At 39.1% G+C, this 18,552-nt stretch overlaps 1 protein-coding gene across 14 annotated transcripts in view; it reads right to left on the bottom strand.

Moving 5' to 3' along the window:
* Positions 1-1,110: 1,110 nt before the first annotated feature.
* Positions 1,111-18,552, bottom strand: part of CASK (calcium/calmodulin dependent serine protein kinase) — a 295,974-nt gene continuing 278,532 nt past the window's right edge. For 10 of the 14 annotated variants that reach the window (XM_075853923.1, XM_075853929.1, XM_075853919.1 and 7 more), the window contains 5 exons: positions 15,066-15,146; positions 14,850-14,930; positions 12,916-13,118; positions 12,196-12,279; positions 1,111-3,919 (listed from right to left, as the gene is read on the bottom strand). In XM_075853923.1, coding sequence (XP_075710038.1) covers positions 3,743-3,919; positions 12,196-12,279; positions 12,916-13,118; positions 14,850-14,930; positions 15,066-15,146 — 626 coding nt within the window. In that variant the 3' untranslated portion in view covers positions 1,111-3,742. The remainder of the gene's footprint in view (positions 3,920-12,195; positions 12,280-12,915; positions 13,119-14,849; positions 14,931-15,065; positions 15,147-18,552) is intronic. The other 4 variants (XM_075853921.1, XM_075853927.1, XM_075853930.1 and 1 more) reach the window with 1 other exon arrangement.

The raw sequence follows: 18,552 nt of genomic DNA, 5'->3' as shown, positions 1-18,552 counted from the left end.
AACGGATAGGTCATCAGTATGTCATCGGTGCGGGTCCAACACCCAGACCCCGCACGATAAGCCGCTCCGGTGGCCTGCGGGCACCAGATTTTGGGCACATAATGCTATGGACGGAGCCCGGAAGCAGTTGGCTCCGTACATAGCATAGCGGCCATACTGCGGAACTGCTTCTATTCACTTTAATAGGAGCAGAGCTGCAGCTCGGCCGCTATTCCGTGGCCGGAGCTAACGGCTTCCTGCTTGTACATCCGGTGCATGGAGGCACCGGACCAACTGATCTGTGCGGGGCCCGGGTGTCGGATACCCGCAGATCATGTACAGATGACCTTTCCGGTGGATAGGTCATCAGGTGTCAGAAGCTGGAAAACCCCTTTAACGACTATTTTTTTTACGGGACAATTTATTTATTTAAGGAATTATTAGGTACATATAAGGTAGCGTTTAATGTATATGAATTTAGATCAAATGTATTTATAACTGAGGAATAAATTTAAAAAAATAAAATAAATGTATGCAGCTTTCATTTTATCAAATGAAAACAATGGCATCCTATGACAATTTTACAAGGTTGGGGTCATCACTGTAAAACGAAGTAATGATTGGAATATTTTTTTAACAAACCATCCCCAAAAGGAGTAACAAGAAAAACCATGTACAGAAGAAATCAACACGTGGATAACATATTGCAAAGATCTTTCACCTGGCTTTAATTCTGATTAACCAATCTTACAAAGTGACAGAATCTGCTTTCTTATGATTTATGAGCTAATTTACAGTTGAAACCTATATATCAGATTATTCTTTTCTTCACAGCATATTCTATTCAAATGTACATACTTTTTCACAAAGACAGTGGTTGGTATGTGTCAATGTATTAATCCCATCCGGCCGAAGACTTTACCTCTAGGGAGCGTGGCACCTTGAAAAGTAGCATTGTGTTTGTTTTTTTTACAGTGAAATTCATTACATCTCTCATTTATTAGCAGTGATGTAGCCCTTTGCCCGGAGTGGATTACTGCACGACAACAAATCCCCAACATTCACCATAATGGATGTGTGAGATCGCAATTCAAATGAAATTACAAGATGACTGATTAATCGCACATTAAATAATTTACAGGTTTTAATTTTTTTTGTAATGTGATGGTAACAGGCACTGAAAAAAAAAACAATTTCTTGGCAAGATATTTAAACAGATATTAAGATTAGGAAGCCTAAGAAAGCAATGGACATTGTCTTGAAGTAAGAAACCTATTTTGCAACACGTAGTAATTCGGTTTCTCTAGCACCAGTAATTTCCCCATCCCAGCATTTTAATAAGGATGAGAGGCTGTTCTCTTAGAAACTACAACTGATATGAAAAATAATTTGTACTCCAGATTTTTCATGTAAAAAGACAATTCACAAATTCATTGTGAATGTACAGAAATTCAATAAGTCACTTAAAAACTAAAAATCATGTCCCAGATATATTGAACGCTCTCATTGGTGTTTGTAAAATATATCTAAATTCATGGGTAGATTTTTTTATTAGAATGTTCAAAACACAAGCGGCTCTGTACTGAACACAATTTTTACAGATTCCAAAATTTAAAAAAGATGAAAAATGAATGGTCATTCTTGATGAGGCAGTTTTTTGCTTTACTTTTTAGTTAACTGTTCGATAATAAAGATCAATATATACAGTACATTAGCTGTAAAATGGAAAGAGGAGTCAGAAATAAAAAATAGCACAGGACAAAATAAATCTGATTTTATTTATACTTTCATGGTGAATTTGTCTTTTGTTTTTCACTATTTACCCTAATCAGCCAACCTTGAGCAGAAAGTTTCTTATGGACGTTTACATTGAACTTTCAGATGTACAAGACTACAAATGATGAAATCAAAAAGTCAAAAGTATTTTTTACATTGTTGGAGTTAACAAAACATGTTGGATAAAAAGACACTACATTTTATGTTTACAGTTATACAAATTTCAAAATGGAGTGCTTTTCTCCCTCGCCACCAACATGCTCAAATGAGAGGTAATGTCAAGGTTCTAATTCTACAGAAAGATTGCCGTATCGGAAAAAAAAGTGAAAAGTGTGTATTAACAAAATTAAAGGGTACTTATTGAAAAAAAAGACCAAAAATGAGGGAAACTTAAAACATATCTTTTGCAAGTTTAGGAGACATTGAATTCCTGTACCTAGTACGGCCTTATCTCTGAAAGAAATTATTTCTTGTGTTCGGTGTCATGAATAGCACATGACACCTAACCAATTTATGGGTTATGAAGATCTTCTAGTGACTTTAATGTACTGTACATTTTGTGCTTTAGGAATTAAAACTGTGCCAATGGAAACAAGAAGTTGCAAGATTGGGCAGAATTTAACCCATCATCAACTTCCCAAAGAGCACATGTAATGTGCAACCAGTAAGACAAATTATCTGCAGAATCATACTGTGCCACAAGAATTATAAAATGAATTTTTCAGATACAATAAATGAAGGACCCAATAGCATGTAATTGAACACATAAAAAGGAAATATATTTAAAAATAAAATATTGGTCAAGCTAATTCTTAGATTCTGCTAACGAATTTACAGGGCATTTTTTTCTTTTTAGATAATACGGAATATTGGTTTGATATAGGTCCCCAAAACCATTTGTTACATAAATCATATTTTGTGCATTTTGTACAATTACAATGCATAAAAAAACCAAAACATTTTTCTTATTTCCTTAATTAAAACACTAATACTCTTCTTGACAACAGATTTGAAATGGCAAAACAAAATAAAAATTAATAAACAGAAAGAAAAATCAGTTGTTACCTTCCCCTGTTTACAACAAATTAAATTGAGACAAAATTACAAACACATTACACTACATGATTAATAATAAAAATCATGTTTTTTTTTGTTTTTTTTCTTTTTAAAGTTGCCCAAAATGCAAGGGATGTGCATAGGTTTACAACTTGGTTATATTAATTGTAATTAATTCCCTTGGGTACGAATTCCCATGAACGGAATGTATGTTTCTGTAAGTTACAGATTGTTCAACACAGATACACCAACAGTATAAACGCTTGCGACTGTCCACATGCATTAAGACCCACTTTCAAATTTCTATATTGTTTATAGTTTTGTTCAAAGAGACAGTATCAAATCAAAATATTTTATGCAGTAAATACTTTAAAAGGAAAATATCTTAAATGAAAAAGGCCATTAAATATGTGGTATCTCCTCTTCCAATAGATGAAGGCGATTTGTGTAAATAAATTAAATAGTGCCTTTGCTATTGAATGAATGACATAAGACTCTAAAAAGAATGTAGCGTTCCACCTTTGCTAAGGTAACCAAATTCCCCCATTATTAAAATAGATTATAGAAAGCAGCATATCACTTGTGCAGTTTTCAGAGGCCTTTTAAACAAAAAGCTATGGTTTCCAAAAATATAACATTCAAAAGGACTGAATAATGCATATATTTTAAAAAGGTATATTTTAATACAATCTAGGAGAAATAAAAAAGGTTAAAACCAGATACTGTCTCTTTAAATTAGCACTGAAAGTTTGCTTCGTTTTCCTTCCCACCTATTAGGACATGACAATAATTATAAATTTAGATCACACTACATTTAGGTAGTCTCTAGGGGCCAAGACCAGTTGACAGAATGTCAACAAAGAGGATTCTCCAAGTACTGCACGAGGCGATTTTGAAGTATTAAAACACCGACAGTTCCCTTGAAAATGATCTAATAGACCCAGGATACTGGAACCCATTGTGGTGCCGTGCACACAAGCTCAATGGCTTCCTCCAGATGTCTAATAGTTTCATCAATCTCATTGTTGATAATGGTTAGATCAAAGTAGTGTGCATATGTTCTCTGAAGAATTTCGGACTCCTTTTGCAGTCGTTGAAGGGATTCATCCTAAAAGGTAGATAAAAAAAAATAAATATGTTACACACAATGTGCGCAAACCTTTTTATAGGTCTTCTGAACAAAGAGGTATCCAGTAATTCTGTAAACATTCAGCTGCCACGAGAATGTAAAATGGGCATTTCGCTAGACACGATCATCAACGAGCACATCTTGAGACTGGGTACGAGCTACAACAGGACACCAAAAGCTTAGGGACATTTATGCAGTCGTCACAGCAGCATACATAAAGATATATACAGCACATGGCGTTACACAAAGGCACAGTTCATACTTAACATGGCAACTTTTAGCAAATTGTTACTGCATTGTTCTAGCCACAAGGAAAAGGGAACTACAGCACACATTCCTTGTGAAAACAAATACAAATTAGGATTTATATTTATAACACGGATTTTATCTTCAAGTAAACCAAAATTTGAAAGAAATCCTTGGAAAAGTTTTTTTTAGTGCAGTACACGTGGTGCTCAAATGATCAACACTGAGAAACCGGTCAGGAATTGAGATCATTGACCCCATAGCCTGAACCCCTCTGCTGTTCTCATAGTGTCACATATTGCAATATTAGCCATATAGCATGCTGGTTAAACAAATTTTCTGTGCCATGAAGCCGGCACTTCCTGGTTACGGTCACATGGTACACTTAGTGTACCATGTGAACGTGACGTCACGCCACACGTCTTCCAGCCAGTGCAGTGGAAGAGCCGGTGCGGAGGAGTCCAGGTGAATTGCAGTCTGTATTGAAATGTGTTGTAATGTGTTGTCTTGTAACGTATTGTGTTGTATTGTGCGGTCTGTGTTTGCGGTGGAGAGGGGGGGGCCCGTTAAATTACAGCCCCCCTCCTCTCTCCACCGCAAACTGCACAATACAACACATTACAAACTGTGGGTCGCGTCCCCCTAGGGGATCGTGTGATGACCTCCGGGGGGGTCGCCAGTCACTCTAGGTCCCGGTTCCATTCAATGCTGGAGCAAGGAGCGGACGTCTCCTTACTCCCAGCATTCACTGTGCCCTGAGCGGCTCGACGCAGGCAGGCGCGATGTAGAGACATCATCGCGCCTGTCTGCGCCGAGTCACTCATAGCACACACCGGAGGAGGCGAAGCATCCACCCAGCATGGGAACGGGGATAGGTAAGTAATGGTTATTTTTCTATTATGCACATATGGGGGCATTATACTGTATGGTGGGCTGATATGGCAGGGGTGTATTATACTGTATGGTGGGCTGATATGGCGGGGGGGGTGTATTATACTGTATGGGGGGCATTATACTGTATGGTGGGCTGATATGGCGGGGGGGTGTATTATACTGTATGGGGGGCATTATACTGTATGGTGGGCTGATATGGCGAGGGGGGTGTATTATACTGTATGGGGGGCATTATACTGTATGGTGGGCTGATATGGCGAGGGGGGTGTATTATACTGTATGGGGAGCTGATATGGGGGGCATTATACTGTATGGGGAGCGGATATGGGGGCATTATACTGTATGGGGAGAGGATATCGGGGGCATTATACTGTATGGGGAGCGGACATGGGGGCATTATACTGTATGGGGAGCGGACATGGGGGCATTATACTGTATGGGGAGCTGATATGGGGGCATTATACTGTATGGGGAGCTGATATGGGGGCATTATACTGTATGGGGAGCGGATATGGGGGCATTATACTGTATGGGGAGCAGATATGGGGGCATTATACTGTATGGGGAGCAGATATGGGGGCATTATACTGTATGGGGAGCAGATATGGGGGCATTATACTGTATGGGGGCAGCTATGTGGGGCATTATAATGTGGGGGCGGATATAAGGAGCATTATACGGTATGGGGCATTATAATGTGTGGGGGCAGCTATGGGAAAATTATAGTGTGTGGGGGCATTATACTATGGGGGCTGTTGGGCAAGGCGGCTGGGCATAGGCGCGCGCAGGGGTCTGGTGTTAGTTGTGTTGGGGAGGGGTAGGGGGGCCCAAGCTGAATTCTTGCACCCAGGCTCATGAGCCTTTAGCTACGCCCCTGCCTTAAACCTACCTAACTTTTCAGAAAAAGCTGTCATATGTGAGTACATGAGGAATAACATGATTTCTGGCCATTATATGACTTGTATTCATTTTTGAGCAGTTTTCCCCCCTGCAGGCTCTCTCTCTAATTCTGAATGATCTCTGTGCTAGTGGGAGGAGCCTAACTGCTATAATGTCTTCCATACAAAAGCACACAGAGATATAAGAGGAGAATCCTGCTTTCCTATCACATATATAAATATGCTACAGCAAGCAGCCTGGAAATTATACAGCAGTAATGAGCAGTGTAGCTGTCAATGTGACATAACGTCTAACAGCAGCCTGTGTCTCCTCTCCTCTCTGTCCCCCCCTCCCCTCTACATAGACTTGTATTGGGGGGCAGTGAGGAAACACAACCCTAACTTCCTGCAGTCTATCTAATCTACTCTGTGGATTTTGCTGAACAGGGAGGGGACAGCAGAATACAGGGAGGGGACAGCAGAATACAGGAAGGGAGACGCCTAATGGTAGTAACTTCGAAAAGAATTTGCATGGATAAAACAACTAGGTTATAACTAAGTAAGTTACAAAGAATACCTATATCAGGTATACTATTAGATTAGCATAAGTTGTCTGAAAAGTTAGTGTCCATTTTTAAGCAACTGACAGAGGCAGTAGCCTCCTCCATTGCTCTGTCTACAATAAACCAGGCATGCTAAGCACCGCCACCTGCCATCCAAATATGGAGAAATTATGTATTTGGGTCCTGAGCTATGCAGTAACAGGAGATCAAGGCAGTCCTGAATGACAGATTGCTTAGTGCTACAAGAGATATTATGTATTAAGCTCTGTAGCTGTTTTTAGTTTAAAAATTATTTAGGTGTGTTGAATGTTTAATTAGGATTATCGATACATTTTTTAAACTTATTCTGTATTTAAATAGAGGTGAAAGCGAGACAGATCAAGTACACTTGTGTGTTGCCGGTATAATGCGGTTATGAAGTGAGTGACCGTGTTTTTCTTCAGTGTGCTATTCGGATTTTTAGCACACAGCACACTGACTCAGGCCTCATGCACACGACCGTGCCAACCCGTAATTACAGACACGGCCGGCCGCTCCCATTAAGTATTGGAGCACGGTCCATAAAATAAAAAAATAGGACATGTCCTATTTTTTCCGCCAGGTTTCTACGGCATGGACACCCTTCCGTAGACATACGGGAAGGTATCCGTTGGCCATAGAAATTAATGGGCCCGTAATAATGGGCGATTTTACGGTTGTGTGCATGGGGCCTTATTTATTTCTATGGGGCCATGCGCTTGGCAGAGTTTTTTTGCATATCCGTTGTCGCGTACCCCAAATTATAGAACATGTCCTTTCCCTGTCCATTTTTCAGACCCGTGCCACCATTCAAGTCTATGGTTTCGCAAAAATAGTTAACAGCACATGGAAGTCTTTCGTGTGCTGTCCGCATTGCTAGGAAATCTGATCACGTGACCTACGTGTTTGTGCAGAAAAACGGACGACGCAAGAAAACAAAGTGGTCGTAATAAACAAACATACGGAACAGTTGAGGAAGCACTGTCCACTGTGGATCATTAATACAACAGACTCAAACTAGCTCTGCTTATGAGTCCGCTGTATTAATTTCTCTTATAGTTCCCAAATTCTGTTGCACATTTTCCCTAAAATTTGGTATCCAAGCAGAGCAGAACAGTATCTCTTATATGCTACTCAGAAACATTGCCTTAATTAAATGACATTAGACATTATCTAAATAGTTTCAAAATTCTGTGGCAACTAAATGCATCATATATATTTATGGTGGTCAGAGCGCCCGTTTTTATTTTTTATATAGCGCACCAAATTTTCTGCTTCCCTTTACACAGCCGTATAGGTAAATGATAAAATGTTGTCTGCCTCCACAAGGGGAAGCTTAAGAGAATATTAAAGATTTAATATTGAGTGAAATGGGAGCTGTATACATCAGAATTCAATAAGTTTCTGCTAATGGTGATTGGCTTTTGACTGTATGGATCACAGAGAATGATAAAGTATAATACATCATGTAATATCCTCCGGAAAAGATGGAAATCAGGAAAATAATAATTCTACAGCAAGTAACTGCCCAAGCACACTGCTGTGACGATCAAGATGTCTGGTGTTTTCAGAATAATGGACTGGTGACCTCAAGAACATTGAATGTGTTTGGGAATAGGCAGGGCTCTATTTACAACAAGGCACTCATTAGCGGGTGCCTAGGGCAGTGTGTTTTATGGGACGGCACTTTGTAAACGTAATTATCCTATTTTTTATATATATTTTAATATTGAATTGCCGTTTTAGAAATCTGGTGGCAGGGAGGGGGTGGAGCAGGAACTTGAGCATTGGTACGGAGCTTGTTTGGTCTAATCGGCACAGCAGTAGGTTTCCTCTACTAAGTGCAGAGTGGGACCACCAGGCAGCTACATCACATATTAAGCATTGAACAACAGGCTTACCATGAGCTGCTGAGGTGTAATGTAGCTGCCGAGAGGTCCCGCTCTGCCTTTAGTCAAGGAAACCTACTGATGTGCCTATCAGGCCACAAACGCTCCGTGCAGATGCTCAACTACTTAACCCTCCCACCCCTCTGTATTACTATACGAATGTTCTACCTGAAAACTATAGGAACTTCCTGGCATTATACGATTGTCTAAAATATACGACTGGCCGCCATCCTTGCGGTGTCATCACTGGCACATTTAAACGTTGGGAGGGAGTGCCGAATATGTTCTACTCGGACGTGAACTTTAACGGTATATCATTGCAGATTTCTCCACAGCAGATTTTGGTGCAAATAGTACAAGGGTTATTCTGTTGCGAGTATCGCCCTTTGCATTTCGGCAACAAAAACTACACCAAATATCAGAGTCAAAGCTGCGACATATAGGACACGCTGTGGATTTAAAATCCGCAAAGATTTTTTCTGCAGTGTGTGAATTCGAATGAATTGTTCTTTAGAATTGTACTGTAAAAATCTGTTGCCACTTTTCATGTGGATTGTGCACTGAAAATCTGCAACAAATAAGGCCCATCTAAATGTGGCCTAAAGGGGGCAAGTTCAGTCTCCGTGCCTAGGACAGCAGGAGTTGTATCAATATGGCCCTGGGATTAGACGAGCCATTCACATTAGATAACTGTCGGTTGACATGTCTGTCTCATGACTCCCCTTATAAACAGGCACACTCGACTCGACCATTTATATTTATTTCAATGGGGGAAATCTTGCAGGGGAACAAATATCGGCATGTTAAAACCCAACATGCCCAATCCTCCTTTCACCGGACATCTACCCCCATACACAGTGTCTTCATGTTCAGCCAACTTTAAATCGGTTGATACACCTTCAATTAGACTGGACCTTGGACGTGTTCACAAGAATAGATTGATAGATTTCTTTGACAATTAGAGAGAAAGTCTCCTGAAAATAATGAATTCTGTAATAAAAGGCAAGCAATGGACAGAATATTGAAAAAAATTTAAATTGCATTGAGTTGTTGAGGCTTCTATGTAATTTTGTGGTAAATATACGTTTTCTTCTTGAATAAACAACTTGTACTTAATAGCGGTTTTCACTGGAAATGAAATATGGAGGATCCGGACTTTTGCTCAGTGCTATATATAATAACTAAATACACAATAAACAGAGTGTTCAACACTATCAGTCGTACTCAATGTAAAACTTGTGTAAATTTTATTTACTGCATATAGCAACAGGATATTTAAAACACAGGTAGATCACGGACCTAAAGGGTTCTCCCATAACGCCAAAGGAAGGAAGAAAAGGGAGAGAAGAAGCCCAATATTGTGATACTGCATGAAGAGAATTGGCCTCACCTCTATATGTTGCACTTCATGGTACAACTTCAGTAAAGGCTTGTAGCAAAGTGTAGTAAGATGCAGGCAGCCTGTGTACCAATATTCTGGTCCTGAGTCGCGTGTGTTAGAATGAAGCTAATAAATCCTGTGCGTCTAGCATCAGGTTCATTCTATCATAATACTTCAACAGGACTAAAGAAGCAAATCCTGTGTTCTGATATATATATATATATATATATATATATATATATATATATATATATATTTATTACATACACACACACACCGAGATGCTCTTACACAACAGTATGAATAGAAAATAAGAAAAAGAAAAAAAGAAAAAAATGGAAACAAAAACAGAAAAAACAAAAAGCTGGTGACAGGTCCTCTTTCATTACACACTGATCGAAAAGAAATAAAATTCTATTAATTTTTGTTTCTTCCGATCATTTTTAATGTGTGGATGTAGTGCAATACAATATATTTCCGACGGACTCAATAGCGCAGTCGACTGCACTATTGATTCAGTCATTAAAACGGAAACCAGCCGGAATGGTGAAGAATGGAAACCATTAGAAATTTTTCATTCACGATTAATATCAATGGTGACTGAAACGGAAGCTGTGGGTTTCACCCGACGGAACCCCGGAATGGAAAGCCAACGCTGATGTGAACAGGCCCTAAGTCAACTATTTCTTCCCAATAGTGAACATTATGGCACGAATAAACTAAAGGAGGAATACTTTAAAAGCAATAGACATGGTAAAGAAGCATCTACCAGCATCTACACAGCTAACATTGTGGGGTTTTCTCGTTTTAGGCCCTCTCCGATACTTACAGGTAATTTTCTGCACCATCTTGGAAGCTTAGCAAAATTTGCAAGTGTGTAAGTGAAAGGAAAAGATAAGTTTATGACGAAAAAAAGAAATAAAAGAAAATGAAAAATAATAAAAAACAGAGCAGACAAAGTGAAGATAAAAGAAAGAAATCTATATAATTTCACTAATTAATGTTTGTTTTGAGTAACCATTACATTTATCATATATTAGGAAAAAATATAAAAAGTAATCGCTTAATATCTATATTTTTGTTAGTCATTCCTCTTGCTACACAAGTTTTAGTTGCTCATCAACTACTGTGAAGGGAATCCACAGAAGTAAAGCCCTGTTCATATTTGCGTCGGGCCATTCCGCTGTTCTGCTCCATTATAGGAGCAGACCAAGAGAATAATGGAAGCAACGGTTGCGTAGCACCATGGACACCACGGTAGGGGTGTCTGTGGTTTTACCAGAAAGAATAGCGCAGCATGCAACAGAGCCTCCAACACAGATGTGAACAGGCCCTAACTCAACAGATGCTGAGGTCATGTTACTAGTATACTTTTGAATTGCATCCCTTAAAAATACAAATATATTAATTACCAACATGAATATTTTCACTATACTAAATTACCAAATTCTTCTGTGCATAGTGTTGAAATCTAGAAAGACTACGGACTCGAAGGCTCCCATTCTCAGCAAGTAGGCCTTGTTGTATGCTCCCATTACAATGAACAGGAGTTTCCCAGTTAAAGTTATGGGTTTTGTTTTTACAGGATCCACGATAGATGTGACAGATTTGTTTTGATTCGTTTTGTAACAGATTCCACTCACATAATAGGACCACCAGGTTTCGGACTTGCAAACTACACTATTCTGCCTGTCAAATGGCAACAGAAAAATATATCTATATCTATATAGATATATCTATATCTATATAGATAATTATGATGGCACAAGTGGGCTGAGGAAAGTTTTTTTTTTTTCCATTTTATGAGAAATAGTAACCACTTTTCAGTTCAAGGACAGATTTTATCCCCTTTAACCTTAGTTGGATAGCAGGGCTGCATGCCATACAGTACCATCTGCCACTGAATAGGGGACATACACATTCAAGGTCAGCCAACATGAGTGATACATCAATAGTAGCAGGAAGGGGTTTAATGCTTAAGAAAACAAAAAGAAAAGCAGATCGCATACCAAATTAAGGCTCTCATTTAGGGTATGTATACACTGGACATATGCAACTGTATCATATACCATCGCATAAGTCTCCCATAGACACCAATTGCAAAATTTTATATATATATATATATATATATATATATATATATATATATATATATATATATATATATATATCTATATATAAATATGCGCATACGCGGATGCAAAGTAAAATAAGATGTCAATTAATCCTAACTCTGCACATATGCATTTTGATAAAACAAAATTAAACTACAATTACCTGTCTTGTTAGTCCAGTTCAATTTAAAAAGTTAAAGCGATTTTTACAAATATTAAATTAATATTATAGATCAATGCAGCTAGACGCATTTAAAATTAAAAAAACTTACCTCACTGATGCTTGGGGTAATAGTAGGTGCAGCAATGAAGACCACAAAAGGAGCAAATTCTGCTGTTCTCAGGACTTTTAGAGCCTAAGAATGTGAAAAAGGAGACCTTAGTATTTAAAGAATTAAAAGGGAATGCCCATTTCACTGCACTGTTAAGGTGCGGTCTCCATAAACAAGAATATTCTGGAACTATTGGGGTATGTTTACACTTCATTTTGACAAATCTCATCCTCGCATTGCAGAAAAATATCTGCACGGAAGTTGACATTTGGTGCAAATTTGAAAATCAGCAGGATTTTCACTCCTTTCAATGGGAGGTGTGAAATCCGCAACAAATTCTGCAGCAAAAGCAGCATGTAACACGCCTAAAATTTGACATCTTGGAAAATAAAAGTACTAGTTGCAAACATAACCAAGAAAGTCCCTTCAAAGTAGATTATAAACATAAACCAAGGTCGTAAAGAAAAGAAGTGCCTCGCTATGTATTGCACGTGACCAATGAGGCCAGTGATTGGCTGCAACGGTGAAACTAGAATGCATGGGACGTGACAGCTCCAGGAAAGTAAACAAAGACCATATGCATAAATTAAATTTTAAATGAAAGTTAATGAAAAGAACAATGCAGTGAAAATGCATCAAGAGTTAAAAACTAAGCCTTGTCATTTTTATTTCAGACAGGCATGTATGTGTGTTTACATAGATCTAGTGTAACAGAATTACCTGAGGTTCTACGTCAAGTATTGCAATAAGAGCCTGTTCGTGGATCTTTCGTATTGTTTCCAGTTTTGTACCATACATAGCATCCTCATGGCTGCCATATTCCAGATATTCGTTGTTGGAGATATCTTGCATCATTTGGTCGTGGGATACAAAGAAGTAATTTTTTCCATTTTCTTCATCTTTCTTTGGAGGTCTGGTGGTGTCTGAAATGGTGTAAACAATAGTTTTGAGCACAAAATAGTGCTGTTCAATTTCTTATCTGTCAGGGTGTTACATGGCGTTCGTGTAAACCATGTAGAATTCTGTATAAACTATATCAATTATATAGTGCAGATATAGTGAATATTGTAAACATATCACATCATAGCAACATGCCAGACTAAACCCTTATCAGGCATAAACCAGTGTTCTATTTGCATGCAGCCAAGACATTCATTCCCTTAGCACATTAAAAGGGGGGTTTTACCCAATAGGAAGTGATCGCATACTGCAATGGATATGCCACCACCCGCTAACCAGTGGAGGTCTAACTGCTGAGATCCCTACGATACTCAGAATGTAGGAGCCCCAGCACTGCAGCTCCGTAACGGATTTTCCATGCACAAAAGATGCTCCCAGCCACCCACTGTGCCGGAACATACAACACACAAAACACCAAAATCTTTTATTTACATGGACCCTATAAAAGGTGGTTAGATCATTAATCAATCATTTCGCAGCCTTTGGGCAACAACAGCGCTTATTCCATCCCACTTAAAATATAACTTATTAGTAATATTCAATCAATAGATGAACTTAATGTTTAAAAACACAAATACCTAGCCTAAGATTTTATTTACCTGTCCAGACTACTGTAGTATTGATCTAGATCTCAGCCAAGATCCAATAATGTTTATCCAACTATCGCATTGCTGGAATAGGTAGATTAGTGGAGCTGCAGCTAACACCATAGAGTAAGGATTGCCTAGGGTAGTGTTCCCAAACTCTTTCAAGCCAAGTACCCCCTTAATGACAAGTTCCAACTGAGAACCGCAAGGAAGGGATCAGTTGTAAGGCTCTGCTCACACTACTTGTCAGAGGCTCTGTTCCTGAGCCTCCATTGCACATTCCGTCAGCAGTATTCTTCCAATCAAAAGGACGGCATCGTGACAGACCCTATTATAATTGTTGGTGTCTGTTGTGCAACAAATCCAGAACTGCGTGCCGATTTCTGGCCAGATGGGAATAAAAAGCTGTTCCTTATGTGCAGCGCACAAAATTCTTTAAGTATGCCCCGCCAATTTATATAGGACCGACAGAATTTGTAACATAAATAGTACATATGACCATTTCAGCAGGCCACTAAAATTAAAAACCGACTAAACATCAGACCTGGCCAGACACCCTTTTATACAGACCCCAGTTCAGACTCCATCCATTTCCCTGGACAGACCTGTATAGGAGGAAGAAATAGCCGCACCCTCACAAAAGAGACAGCAGTGAGACCCTTTCAGAAGCAGCAGCAGCTGCACCACAGCCGGCTTCTTGAGCTGGGCATGCTGTAAGAGCTGACATACCCTGTAAGTATGTCGGCTCGCGCATCAGCGACACAGCTACCAGCAATGAAACATTGTTGGATGCTAAGGTAGTATTCGATTAATTTTTTTAAATACTCTGTGTATCCCCCGATGGTGCGGCGCATACCTCCTTGGGTATGTGTACCGCAGGTTGGGGACAGTGATACTTGCCATATACTACACTTGCCACTGGTAAGGCGACCTAACAACCAATTGGTTGTTCTGTCACCTTACCATTGGCCAGCTGCAAGCATAGCATAAGGCAAGTATCACTGTCCATTAAAAATGAAGAGGCCTCATCCAATACTAAGTCATAGTAAAAAGCAGCTTATACTGATCAAATGCAAGGCTGACAAATTAGTAATCAACTGAACTTACGTGGGATAGGATAAGCAAATCTGTCAGGATGCTTAGTAATTAATGTGTTCTTTATGTGTCGTCTGCCAACACCATGTGCACCTATTAAAAAAAAAATTAAATATTTATACATATTTTCTATGCAAGCATTAGAGTATATACATAAGCACACACATACACACACACACACACACACACACACACACACACACACACACACACACACACACACGTTACCTAAGAGGACTAGTGTTTTCCTTTTGAAAGCCGGCAATTTAACCACTTCTTCATAAGTAACCAGGTCTAGTTGATCAAAGACTAAGGATGTAAAACACAAATAAAAAAAAAATTAGTCAACAGTAAGAATATTCCAGTTAAATTATTTAAAGGGGCCAATGTAAGATTTCTCCAATCCTCTATGACAGCCCTGAAGGTTTATTTTTTTTCTTGTCTGCATGGCCACATGTGTTTTTTTATGCAGCTCTCTGGGTAATTAGTCAATGTACTATATAAAATTCTACATATACATGGCAGAGGATAAAAGCTGAATTGGTCTTTAAAATAGTCAATAATTCTATGTAGACAGAGAGCAGTTTCTGTAAACTGGATCAATGCTCTAATTGCCAGACAAGAATAAATAAAACAGTAGCAAATGTTAACATTTTCACTTTTGGTTGACCTACACTCCATACCGGGGCATTTTGTTTATAGCTGCAACAGCTAAATACATTATACATATACTGTTCCTGCTACAGTTTATTGATGCATATCTATTCATAGTCCTGATCGGCCGTCTCTGTCCACGTTTCTTTTTAAATAATAGGTCGTGCATACAACTACCCTATTGTCCTTAGTTTCGCACCATAGCGTTTCTGCAATACACAACCACCATCATCACGGATAGCAGCAGAAAGAGTATTTCAATGCTGATGTATGTGAGCTACAACTGGCTAAAGGGAGGTAATAAGCAGGACTGGAGTTCCCCTTTAAACAGTTTATCATCTTGGGGGATTGGTAAAAAAATGTGTTCTTTACCACATTTTATTTTATGGGGTTGTGTCTAAAGAATTTGTTTTCCCCCTATTGTGCAACATTTTCTAGATTGCAGCCACCAATGGAAAAAGTGGATGAGTTCATTGTGGTTGCCATTGCTACATTCAGGCTACATTAAATTATTTTTTATCTAAAATAGTGTGCACACCAATATAATATACTCGTAAGGGGTTGTCCAGTTTAGAATACCCCAGTTTCATATACCCTATTGGAGAATTTTGAGTTCATACAGGGGAGTCCTCGGTTCAGGATCCTCATCACTTGACCAGAGTGGAGGGTGGTTACAAAGAGTGTCTCTTATTCTGGGGGATACCCATTGATTAGAATTGGCGCTGCGTAAAGCTTTGTTTAGACTGTGGTGGCGCTGCAGGGAAATTGAACACTTACTGGCAGGTTCGCCACTGATTACAGCTGATTGAACAGCAGTGTGATCAGCTTATATCTAGGGACCCTTCTAAGAAGTAGGGATTGTCAAAAGCAGAGGGCCCCACAGTGAAACCTCTCCAAATAACCACTTCTTTGAGAAGACCACTCCTGATCAATACCAGATTTTTCTGTGACAGATTTTCAATTCCTTTATATCTTGTGTGTCGTGTCCCGGCCCTCTTTTTTAGGACTACTTTTTATAGCGATTTTGGTGGTCATCTCAAAGAAGTTTTGATATAGCAAGTAACAAGATACTTTAGTGGAAATTGTACTTAAAATTAAGAAAAACCCCCAAAAACAAACATGTTTCTCATAACAATGGCAACCAGAATTAAAACATCCACTTGAGATTGATAGCCACATTCACAGGACTGAATACAATGAAAATAACTAAACGGTTTATTTAAAAAAAAATTAAAACCCTTATAAAAGGATTGTATGCTTCATTCTGATAGAAACTAAATACATTTGAAATATGTATAAAGCAAGCACATACTATTTTTGTTACATGCTTTTACATTTCGTGCAAGGTTTTATTTTTTTTTACATGCAATGATTCTTGCAAAAAAAAATAAAAAAATCATGCTATTTAAAAGGGGATTATTTGTAGAACAGTGAATTCTTCAGATGTAATCAAGTAGACCGTAAAGGTTTTAAAAAACTGGTTTCTACGATAAAAAGTGTCATCAAGTAACAATATTCATTGGAAGAGGACGTTCATATATATTTTTTTCCCATAAAACACTGTTCTACAATATAACTACTATATATGGTGCTTAACAAAAAAAAAAACTACAGAGGTAAAATGAATACGAAACTTCAAAAATTTTCAATAATATATATTTCACTCAGCTACTTAACATAGACCAGTCAGATCAGTAAATTATTAGCTGGCAACTAAGCGGTTTTAACAGTTTCAACAAAAGATGCCTTTGTCACGTTAACAGAAAGTTATGTTCCTTATTTATTGGTGAAGTGGAGCCACTTTAAGGCTGAAATCACACTTGCCGTTTTTAGGTCTCCTATCTTTTGGATCCATAGTGTTTGGCTAAAAAAACTGCACAACAGACTGCATGTGTAATTCCAGCCTAAAGAAACACTTCAGGCATAGCTGATGCACGGTGTTATGCCTAGTGCAGGGTGCTGGATGATCCGGATTTAAAGAACAACGAAGAGAGAAGTCATGCACCGCCCTCTTCAGGCCAGGAACTAGGCATAACACAGTGGATCAGATTTACAAAGTGGTCTAATGCTTGCCATACACTTTAGATAGCCGTCAGCCGACAGCTATTCCTCCCGAATCCCCCATACATATGCAAGCTCAGCTGAGCATGCATGTGTTTTTAATAGGCAGAAGGGAGAAGGCCGTTGCCAGACTCCTCTGGCAGCAGCTTATCTACTAACAAATAAAAATTCAACATGCCCCTTCTCTACCCCGACATCTGCCACATTAGATGGTTGGCCAGTACTGCCGAAATCAGTGTGTTTGACCGACATACATCTAATGTGTATGGCCAGCTTAAAGGGGTTGTCCACTACCGGACAATGGATGACCTATCCACCCGATTGTTCATTAGTTTATGACCTGTGGGGGTCCAACACCCAGACCTCGCACCCATCAGCTACTCTGGGGGGCACCGGACGTCCATGCCGGAAGCAGTTGGCTCCAGTCACAGAATAGCTGCCGTACTGCAGCTAGGCTCCAATTCAAGTGAATAGGAGCAGAGCTGCAGTTCGGTAGCATGGCCGCTATGCAATGTACGGAGCAAACTGCTTCCGGCTCCATACATTTCATACTGTGCAATGACATCCGGTGCCCACAGGCAGCCGAAACAGCTGATCGGTGCAGGGTCTGGGTGTCTGTCCCCCACAGATCATATACTGATGAACTATCTGGTGGATAGGTCATCAGTTGTCTGGTAGTGGACAACCCCTCTAATATTTAGACATCTCAAACTTAAACCCGTCGGTCAGAATATGTGCCAATTTCATCACAGTGGCACATACTGTAAGATAAATTTGGCAAATCTTGCCAGACACTCTTCTCTTCCTTTTACCAACTCTTGGTTGGCTTAATTTTCGTCTCGTGTACTTTGACAATTTTTAGCCCAACACTCTTTGGTAGATACCCTTTAAATGTCTAATCTGTTCTTAAATTAATCTAAAGTGAAATGCGCATTTTCAACACATTTTAGACACTGACAATAGTAAATCTTTTCCTTTAAGGGCTCATGCACACAAATAT

Source organism: Rhinoderma darwinii, chromosome 2, assembly GCF_050947455.1.
Source record: "Rhinoderma darwinii isolate aRhiDar2 chromosome 2, aRhiDar2.hap1, whole genome shotgun sequence".
In the NCBI taxonomy this organism is placed as follows: Eukaryota; Metazoa; Chordata; class Amphibia; order Anura; family Rhinodermatidae; genus Rhinoderma; species Rhinoderma darwinii.
The sequence above is the reverse complement of the archived record's forward strand: the minus strand, read 5'-3'. Positions and strand labels throughout refer to the sequence as shown.